This window comes from Solea senegalensis, linkage group LG3, assembly GCF_019176455.1.
Source record: "Solea senegalensis isolate Sse05_10M linkage group LG3, IFAPA_SoseM_1, whole genome shotgun sequence".
Taxonomy (NCBI): Eukaryota; Metazoa; Chordata; class Actinopteri; order Pleuronectiformes; family Soleidae; genus Solea; species Solea senegalensis.
Genome location: NC_058023.1, coordinates 22,091,095 through 22,102,375, shown reverse-complemented (window position 1 = coordinate 22,102,375; position 11,281 = coordinate 22,091,095). Strand labels below are relative to the sequence as shown.

The 11,281-nt window shown below is 42.1% G+C and overlaps 1 protein-coding gene across 1 annotated transcript; it reads right to left on the bottom strand.

Moving 5' to 3' along the window:
* Positions 1-51: 51 nt before the first annotated feature.
* Positions 52-10,370, bottom strand: ldhba (lactate dehydrogenase Ba). The gene is made up of 8 exons (XM_044021625.1): positions 10,230-10,370; positions 4,740-4,876; positions 3,840-3,957; positions 3,093-3,266; positions 2,834-3,007; positions 2,637-2,754; positions 1,233-1,356; positions 52-619 (listed from the first exon to the last, which is right to left on the bottom strand). The coding sequence occupies exons 2-8, from the start codon at positions 4,866-4,868 to the stop codon at positions 452-454; spliced, it is 1,005 nt and encodes a 334-aa protein (XP_043877560.1). The 5' UTR covers positions 4,869-4,876; positions 10,230-10,370; the 3' UTR covers positions 52-451.
* Between the last annotated feature and the right edge of the window lie 911 nt (positions 10,371-11,281).

The following is an 11,281-nucleotide window of genomic DNA, read 5'->3' as shown; positions in this document are numbered from 1 at the left end:
GGACGTCATGACACAAAAAGAAGCAGGGAATAAAGCACGCAGAGCGCTTCCTCCTCACAAGCATCAGTTTATTTACGTTACACTTTCTCACACACATAAAGTGACAGACTTCAAACCAACTTGAGCTGGATATAGCCAGTGAGGTCCCTCCTCTCGTCCACACTATTTTTAAATGTTTTAGGCAGGGAAGCACTGTGTGTTTGGTTTAGTACTTTTTTCCCTTCTCACGGTTGATGAAATAAACTGTGCAGTGAGGACGAAGAAGAGGAAGAGGAAGAGGGGGACTATGACACTTTTTGACAATTGTGCTTGATCCTGGTCTAAAAACAGCCAAATCACAAGGACCCATACAGACCTTACATGTCCTAACATAGTCTTAAATACAGAAATGGGTGTAATATAAAAGGAGTGTGTGCTCGTCAGCTGGCTCCAGCATCACCGCTGTGTATGTTCAAATGTCCTTGAGGTCCTTCTGGATGCCCCACAGTGTGTCGGCGCTCTTCCTCAGCTGGGCCACCTCGGCGTCGGTCAGCGTCATGTTGATGACGCTGCTCACGCCGCTGCTGTTCAGCACGCAGGGCAGAGACAGGAAGACCTGCTCGTCGATACCGTACATGTCCTGACGAAACACAAACACACACAGGTGAGTGCGAAAGAGGCTCAAATGTAGGAATATAGCAGTATGGGAGGTGATTAGTGTCATTATAGTTAAAGGAGTCACGCAACATTTAGAAAAATACCTATTATTTAATATTTATAATACTTTCTGGGAATGAGTATGTGTGAGCAAATACGTCTATGTTGTCTCTAAAATAAATATAGTCTGTGTTCCTACAGCACTTTTCCAGTCTTTGGTGACCACTCAAAGCTGCTTTACACTACAAATTTGCCATTCACACATTCATTAACACTTTAACACCTAATTTACTGCATGTCAAAATAGTGTATCCCCAACTTAAAACGAAGAAAAACACTGTAGTTGTACATGGACACCAGTTTTTGTGTGTTAAATTTGATATTTGAACACTACAAAACATAAAAAAAAAGTAGTATTTGTCTCAATGAGCAAAATATTGAAACTTATGTACAGGCAACTCTCTCCTTTCAGATTTTGTTCACAGAACAATGACAGAATCACCACCAGTGGCTGGTGATAATGGTTGTGATCCGGACAACAACAATCATGCAACGGTGGCGGATCCATGAGCCAATACTGTGTTCGTGTGACTGACCTTGACCATGGTGGAGACGGGGTGAACGCGGCTCATGTTCTTGACGATGCTCTCGGTCAGGTCGGCCACGCTCAGGCCGATGGCCCAGTTGGTGAAGCCCTTCAGCTTGATCACCTCGTAGGCACTGAAACACAACGCAATACTCAGCTAAGTGGAAACATATTAAACAAATTATATGTTTATATATGTATATAAACCTTCTAGACCAGTCTGAAAGTACCCTATGAGTCCTGAATGCTCAGATTGATCACAGAAACCCCATTCAGAGGTGGTGTAAAGACACACGTGACCACATTCCTGAGCATGCATGAACGCAAATCCATCGCCGGGACAGATTAAACGCTGCTCCCTCATCTGATCCTCTGATCTGCTGAAGTTTCACTGCATTTGAACTCCTCAGAGGCCATCCTGATTTATTTGTAAATGTATTTTCTGTTCCAGCATGTGTCTTCATCTAACAGTTTATTTCTCTCTCTACTGGCCAAATACACAGAGAACAATAACCTTTAAACGATATAGTGATAATATAATGATTTATTGTGATACACACACACACACACACACACATACACATACACAGGTTTGCACAGCTATTCTTAAGAAACTGCATTGATTTCCATTCATTTTGACAGCCAAAAAAAAGCATTATTCCTAACCAACCTAACCACAATTCACATCTTAGTTCTTAACTTATCCACTACCCCAGAAACTAGGTTCTTCAACATAAGGTTTGATCTCAATGAGGACGACCGGTCCTGCCAGGGTCAGTGTTTATGCCAGAAAATGTTCTAGAGCAGTGGTTTTCAAAGTACCACAGTGACGTAAATAGGCCGAGCAAAGTCACAGGAGGCAGATTTATTCCCAATAAGACAATTTGCTCTCTCATCCTCCTCCTCTTCCTGGAGTTGTATGTCTCGTTCATAGGTCACAGTATTTCCAGATTTCGCAAATTCAATCCGATTTTAAAGATTATGAGCAGTTTTTGCTCAGGTGTGTTTATATAGTTGGTGAAAATTTATTTCTTTTCTATCAGATTGCCTAGGTTGTGCTGAAAAAAAGGATATAAGACAGTCTATACTGCACATTCTTATAGCCTCTATTTATACTGTATGTTTAAAACATAGTAATCGAAAAAAGCAGCCAAAATGCTCTGTGTAATAAGGGTTAAGATGGAACGAGAGATTATTATTATTATTATTGTTATTATTATTATTAGTAGTAGTAGTAGTAATTGTCTCATTTTCTACGCTCTACGTCAAAATTCCTCAGCTCCACTCCGAACACATACCCTATACAGTAGAACAGAAAAAGTACCACCAGAGGAAGCTCGCGCACCGCTGGTGGTACCCATGCCACAGTTTGAGAACCATGGTTCTAGAGGTAAGTACACACACTGCTGCGTACCTGTCCACAACAGCCTTGTGTGTGGCCTTCCACTGCTCTTTATCAGCGTCTGTGCCGATGTCAGGATTCAGCTTCTGCAGGTTGACTCCGGCCACGTTCGCGCCACTCCACACAGGCACTGGAAACAGTGATGTTGTATGAACACAGTATTTATATATACAACCTGTCGCCCGTGTGCGTCAGTGGTGTGTACCCACCACTCGTGTCTCCGTGCTCGCCCAGCACCCAGCCGTTGAAGGAGCTGGTGTGGATGCCGAGCCGCTCGGCCATCAGGTAGCGAAAGCGGGCCGAGTCCAGGTTGGTGCCGCTGCCGATGACGCGGTGCTTGGGCAGACCGCTCAGCTTCCAGGTGACATAGGTGAGCACGTCCACTGTGGAGCGTTAAGCGGTCATTTGTACGTACTTACACGCGACATGCCAACACGGATGACACAAGATGACAGTGAGTGTATTTACCAGGGTTGGAGACGACGATGAGCGTGCAGTTGGGGCTGTGCTTGATGATCTGGGGGATGATGGACTTGAAGACGTTGACGTTCCTCTGCACCAGGTTGAGGCGACTCTCTCCCTCCTGCTGGCGAACACCGGCCGTCACCACGACCACGCGGGAGTTAGCTGTCACTGCGTAGTCTGGAGGAGAGTTAGTAGATTTATATCATTTATGATCTTTAATGTACAGTATTTAGAGTATATAGTATGTATATTAATGAACAGTCCTTAAAGAGTCCTGTCCGGTCTTTCCAGCTGGAGCCTGAAGTTTGTAATTCACCTGTGTTCTGTGATGTAAAATCACTGATTTTCTCTATGTATTCTTTTTTTTTTTAATATTGTAGGCAGACAAGTGGCTAAAACACGTTTTTCCTTATGTCCCCACTGGCAGCCATATTATCCGTGACATTCAGCATCTGGTTTTTACAGACTGTGGCACGCTAAGTGACGCACTTGACAAATCAGTGTCGACAATAATATGGCCTCATATAACCACACTTAAACAAACCTGAACTATGCCTTTAATGCATATTCGCCTGAGCTGTGACTGGCAGTGACACTTCCAAGCCTGGAGGTTACATTCCCTGTAATCACCTCTGGCTTCTGATAACAAAAGCACTTAATGGAGACAGAGTCTAATAATAATGCAGTCAGTGTTCGAAACTCATCTCAAAGATATGGGTTATCCTGTATAGTGCAGCAGCAGCTCCTGACCTTTGTCAGCAACGATCTTGGAGGTCTTGAGGAAGAGGCTGCCGTGCTGCAGGTCCATCATCTCCCCTTTCAGACGGTCTTCCATCACGTCGACGAGGGCCAGCTCGTCACACAGGTCCTGACCACAGCAGAAACACAAATAACAGGGATGAGTTTTGTTGGTCATGCGTGAAAAACGACAATATCAAAGTTGTCAGGGTTCCCCACACCTTGGGTGACATCAAATTCAAGGACTTTCCAGGGCCTATTCCCTCAAATTCAAATCCTTGGGATCTTGGTCAAGTCAGTCTTTGTCAGATCTTGGAATCTCACGTTAACGGTGGATCGAGACAGTATACAGTGTCCACAACACCGACTAGACGCTTGTTCTGTGTAGGCACAGTCTACGTACATCAAGCAACCGCAGGGAAACTTTTAATGATCCATTTCTGTTCGGTGAGTTCATGTCTGAAAACAACTTTCCATTCAACTGTCCTAACACCTTGCGTAAGCGTGAGCTGTACAGCACAGTGTAGTCTGCCTCAGTATGTTTCGGAACGGTAAAGATCTCATAGAATTACAGGCAGCAAATATCTTATTTATATCTCCACCCAGGAAATATTCAGAATTTTTGGGTTTTTGACTAATACGACTACCATTGACTGGACGACAGTGTGTCCTTTAGGTGCTGGGTACCCAACAGAACAGTGCTAAAACTGGGGCAGTATGGAATGATTGTTTTGGTAGCCTTCACAACCTTTAACACTCAAAAAGATGAATAAACAGCAGTGAACCAAGCTGTACTGCTTGGTGGGAACAAGGCTATAAGTCTGTGGGATACACAAGACCATACTGGCACGTGTATCATATACATACATACTTTATGTAAAGACCATGAGTTTGCGCGTTGTTGCATCTTACCCTCAGCAGGATGCTGACGGCGCAGGCCATGCCCACCATGCCCACTCCCACCACCGTCACCTTGTTCCTGGGAGGCTCGGCGGCCTCGCTGGTCAGAGGACTGATGAGTTTCTGCTGAACTGAGGACATGATGGCAACTGCAGGAGAGACACACAGGGGGACATGTGTCATCATCATCATCATCATCATCATCATCATACGTCATAAAATAAGCTGTGTGTGGGGACCAGTGATGTGTCTGGACGGTTGTGTGCAGCAGCAAACAAAGCTACACCTTTATTTCAAGGGGTTGGGCCTTCAATAACAGTAATTCTCATTTTATTTAAATGCAAAAAACCTCTGTGGCTCTATTAAATTGGGTGATCAAAGGCTATCCTTCTTCTTCATGTCCTGCAGCCTGGGCAGTACAGCCAGTGGCCACAGGGGGAGCCACTCAAACGGAGGAAAGTGTGTGAGGGCCCTAGAGAGCATGACCTGCCAACCTTTGTGTCTGAAGCTCAAAGATGGAGGAGAGAGTCTTTCTAGGCGGTCCAGTGATCGTTTAACAAACAGTACTGTGGTCTCTGGTCTGAAGAATGATGAGTGGAACCAATACGTTGTGAGAGATAATGGGTAATCAACTAATTAGAAGTCTTTGATGACCTTTGATGTTTATCAAAAGTTTCCCCAAGTTTAGAAACAGAGTGAATTGATCTGCAATGGGAAGCTTTGAACTTCTGTGCTGAAGAACAGCCAAGGGGGAACTGCAGATTAAGTAAGTTGGGTGGAGAACTTGGAGCTGCACTGAAGTTGTAAGAACTTTAAGCTGCGATAAAGAACTCTGAACTGGGCTCAGAGATGTGATGAAGAGGGCCGAGAAGACGATGAGACCGAGGAGATGAGAGGACGAGAAGAACTGTGATTTAAAACTTCCAAATGTGATTGGGGAACTTCAAACTGTAGAGGGCAGACTTATTGGAAGAAGAAGAAGAAGAAAGTTTATTATGGAAATATTGATCAATAAAGCCCGAATGTGTCGCCTACCCCAGTTTTAAAACACACATTGAACATGAACATACGGCTAATTATTATTCTCACTATCATTGTATGTGTGCACCAAATTTTCAGTTAAATCATTAATGGCTATTTAAAGAAAATCCTGAGATTATAAAAAATGTATTCTATGATTCATATTGATCTTAATTTGAAAGATCCATATATCAATTTAGAAAATCTTTAGCTCGATCTTTTAGTATAGGCTATTCCCTGTATCCTCAGCCCAAATTTCGCTTGACTCATAACATCGCTGTTCTTCTGATGGAGATGACATATGGATGCAGGCCAAGCTGAGCTCACAGCTCCCTCTGCAGGACAACTTGGTAATTCCTTCAAACAACCTGATGCGCGTCTAAACATTTATATTTATATATTTGTATATTTTCAACTCATATGGTGTTTTTTTAAAGTTGGAGTTTGAATTATCACTAATGACTGGACTGTAGAGTTGCACTGTGTGGATATATCATGGAAATAGCACATTAATGTAACTAATTTGGGATCAGTTTTAATGTAAATAATATATTTAATGATGCACCAGGAAACTGAATATCAAATCCAATATAAAATCAAATTTATTGAGGGGAAATTAGCACTGATACCAAGCGTTATTACTATAGTTATACATTGGTAGCCATTATAACAGGGGTGTCAAACTCATTTTTGTTCAGGGACCACATACAGCACAATTTGATCTCAAGGGGGCCGGACCAGTAAAAATAGCAAAATAATAGAATAATAACCTATGAACAACAAGAACTCCTTTGTTTTTTCTCCTTTGTTTTACATTTAATGAAGGATAATTTTACAAAACATGAAATGTCTTGAGAAATATAAGTGCAATTTCAACAATATCATGCCTAAATTTACTATTTACACAGCACACTGGATCTATAAAGGCACAAACATTTAGTCACGGGTATCTGGAGCATTGGATTGGACCCTCTGACGGGCCGGTTCTGGCCCCCGGGCCGTATGTTTGACACCCCTGCATTATAACATTGGTCACTCATCACAGATCATGGTGGTATGACATTCATACCATTTCCACACTTTCCCAGAACATAGTAGTCAGAAAACGCCTCCTAAAAGGGTTGTTTGAGCGATTTCAGTGGCAGTGGATATTAAAGTTGTTACACAGTGTTCACACCTCACCATCTATTTCATTTTCCATACACATAAAAAAGCCATTTGGTCCATTTTTGAGGCTCAGCGCCACATAAACCAGTCACAAGGGGTTGTAGCTGTGTGCAGCAGCAGAGCACAGTCACATCACAAAGTCTGATCTTGTGATGAAAGGAGACGTGACCAACACACAGGAGTTCATCTAGAAATGAGAGAAAAGCAAAATGGCTGTTTGGTTGTAAGATGAAAAACAACCGAATGCCGGCTAATGCAGCTTAAACCCTGTAAATACATGAGGACAGACTTTTTAAAGGAATTCGTTAAAATAACCTGAAGTATTTAAAGCTGTAACGTGTGGCTTTTCAAAATAAACAAATGTCCGTTACAGTTCACACAATGCTGATTAAGTCTATCAGCTCCACATGACCTTGTGTTGTTATGTTTCTCAGTGTAGGGGCATTTTGTTTTGGTGTCTGTGGAGACACAGAGTGATGCGTTTTACATCACCACTGTGTTTCCATTAGAACTAGTACCAAAATAACCAACTCCAACGGTTCCAAACCGCATCATACGTACCATGATGGAAGCAGTTAGGTTAAGGAACTGTTCTCTGAAACATGACTAAAGTAGTGACATACCCAAACAAAGACAATATGGCCAGTCATCAAAAGATCTTAAGGACTTTCCCTTCAGATCCCAAAAATAAGTCAGGGATTTTGGACTCACAAAAGTTGGTGACCACTGGCCTAGACTATGACCTTCCTTTCAAAAAAGCTCTGCAGAATCACCTGAGGTGTGAAATCTGGGCCAGAGCAAAACACAGCAGTGTTATGACAACAGAAGTTACACACCGCAGCTTTAAAACGGTTACTGCATTTGCAGCTGAAAACATTGCCCGAGTGCGGTCCGCGTACATTTTACAGTCATTCAAGTGTGAGAATGCACTTATATCAGTCTGTGGCGTGCACAGACATTTGGAAGGGCAGGGGCAGAATTTAAGAGGGCACCTATTGTGCACCGGTGGGGTAGGTGTAACTAGTATGCTTAAGGCCTTTGTCCAAAGTGCAACCTGGGGCCCAAGGCAGGCTGGCCGTGGAAACTCCTTTAGAAAGATTTGATTTTTTTTATTTATATTTTGCTTTAGAGGCACTTCCTCCTGTTTTTACCACTCTAGAGGGGACTTTAGTGTGTGTCTTATGACTCAAGACGGCACTGGTTTTATACAACAGTTAGATCCAAGCACAACTGACCTTGTGACCTCTGTTTTGGAATTCTGCCTCAAATAATTGTGAACTACGACATTTGAGAAATGTTGATACGACACACATGAAACCATTTGCTGTCACATTGTAACGTTTTTTTCCACACAAAGAAAAGTAGCACATCCTCATTTTAAGGCCACATGCTGATCAATATCCTCCCCCAATGTATACCCACATAATAACACTTAGACAACTACGTTATTTAAATTGACAATAGAAATTAAATGGATGGATAGATTAATAGAGTTGAGGGCTGAAAGATTATTTCAGCAACATATCTGAACTGCCTTATGAATAAAGTTCCTAAATAAAGATTTTAATCTGGATTGCATATCATATAAAGGTCATTCATATTAATGACCTACTAAAATAGCAGGACAAAGGGAGGTGTCTGTTCATAACAGGACACAGCACGCGAGTGAAACCAGAGCTTCTACAGCAACAAGTTCTATCCAACAAAACAGATGCAGTATTTTAAATTTGTCCTTTTTTGATGGCCGCACGTTTGACCTCAGAGTGGTTAAACACAGGTGCTACTGATCACAGTGATGACGGTTCTTAAAGCCCTCATTCATGTGATCAGAAACACCTGCCTGTGTCAAAATGACTTCCACCAAACAAAGTCTATTGCAATGCAATTGCATGAATGAATTAATTAATCCCTCAGATTATGAGGGAATCGTGACCTGTTTTCCCAGAATCTTTAAATTATTTTAACTAAAAGAAAAATCACTTTTTCATTTTCATATGAGAATTCTGAAACAAGTTTGTGCTATAAAAGTAGAATTAAAATCATACAGTTAGTTATTATGCCATCAAAATACTGACCACTATTAATATTAAATTTGCAGCCTTTGTTGTTTAGAATTGTGATTTTTCAAACAAATAATGGTTCAGCCCTCATTCTTATTTTTAATAAACCTTAATCCTTGCAACATAAACCACCGAATTCTGACTTTTTTCAAATTGAAACGTGATGTTAAAGGTCAATATTTCTCGCTTGTGCATGCTTTCTTTTCTTTTTACAAACACAGCTCAGTGAGCATCTTCCATGATTCGAGGACACCCTGAGACCGGCTGTGTTGATACAGAACAAAGACACGAGAGCTTGTGTTGTCGTTTTTCCTGCCCGGCAGTTTATACGAGACATCAGCTCGCATCAGGGTTAACGTGAAATATGTGGTGAAGAGTCGGGGTGGACGCGCAGAGAAGCCTCGTGGTCCCTTCACTTGTTTCGGGAACAATGGTGCAGCTCAACAAGCACAATGCCTCGCTCAGGCCTCCTCAATTCACTGTTACATAACCGGCCCAGCAGCCTCACTCACTCACTCACTCACTCACTTAGGACCACAGTCATTCTCATTATCAAGTCAACCTGTCGTTGATTTAATCATGTCAGACAGTGGATAAGCTGGTGTCTGGTTCATCTATTCTTTTCCACTCTGATTTCAGAGCAAGTGATGTTATGTAACCGGCTGTGTGTGTGTGTGTGTGTGTGTGTGTGTGTGTGTGTGGTGATGCTGAGATAAACTCACATCCATCCAACCACAAGGAAAGACTACCGAGTGCTTTAAACTGTACACAATGAAAATAATAATAATAGTAGTATAAGCTGAATTCCCTCAGAGAGTAGAGGTCAAGTTCAATGCCAGCTCACTGATGCTTCTTTGTCTGTGTCACACACACACACACACACACACGGTGGCTAAAACTACACAATCTGTGCACAGAAATACAATCAATTGTGCCCAGAGTGATGGGAGTGCAACACAACAGCACAGCTGCAGCTGCTGCACTTGGCACAGTTTTTTTTTTTTTTTGCAATAATAATCCACAACACACAATTATAGGCTACATACACAATCGGAATGTCCCAATCATACAACCTGATTGGCAGAACACAAAATGCCTCCGTGCGAACGAGGACCTTTGTTTCCAACTGTCTCTTTGACATTAAACTTGGCATTTATTCACCGAGATTCCATTGCTGCGGAGGCGCGCGGCACGCGTCAATCGCCACACGCGCAACATGACGACACGAGGCGAGGAAAACACAGCAAATACTTACATTTTCACAGGTGCTCCTTCAAAAGCAGGTGTCCGTGTGTGTGTGTGTGTGTGTGTGTGTGGAGCTGAGCGCTGCAGTGAGGAGAAGGATGAAGAGGAGGAGGAGGAGGAAGGCTGGAGTTCTACTGTGACCAGACTCTCACATGTGCGGGGTGGGTGAGGGTGGGGGGGGGGAGATGCTGCAGACTGGCACGACCCGCGCGCGCCGCTTAAATGGAATTTATTCGAAATATACGATGGTTAATGCAGTTAATGTTTTTTTAGTAGCAGGGGCGTTTGTAGAGACTTCAGGCGCCCCCAGAAAAAGATGACAAATTTAGGGTTGGCCAACTCGCTGGCAGCTGGTGCTGTGTCTGGAGGATGAGGAGGTCATGGGCCATGTCTTCATTTGTGCTGCATGTACATGATGATTTTATTTTAGATGACAAGGTGGCCGGCGGGGGGGACGGGGGACGGGGCCTTTGCATTTTGATATTCAAAGTGAACCACTAAGTGTGGTGATACTGAACTTGAATTAAACCAGGTTTAAAGTAAACCGGTTTAAGGATTTTAGTTTTTAAAACTAACAACAGATGTGCAAATGTGCTCTATATGAGCAACACCAAAACAAAACCAACCAAACACTCTTTTAGATATCTAAATATATGTATATGTATATGTATATATATATATATATAGAGAGAGAGAGAGATATATATATATAGAGAGAGAGATATATACACATATATATGAAAGGTATCTAGATATCTTTAATATTTAATAAGATATAATATAATATTTAATATGATTTCTTTAATAATATTTTTTTCCCCACACAGTAAGCAGCCATTTAGTTTGCTAATGCCTGTTGATCGATCTATTTTTCTATATCTATCTCTATTCCTGTCTCCTCTCTGTTTTGATTCCATTAGAAAAACTCAAAGACAGCATATCTGACTCTTCCCCTCTCCCTGCTTCATGGCCTTCGTATTTCTTCAGTTAGTTTCCCCTCATTTTATCCACAGATGGCATTAAATGTGACATTTAAATGTAAATCGGACACAGCAGAACTAT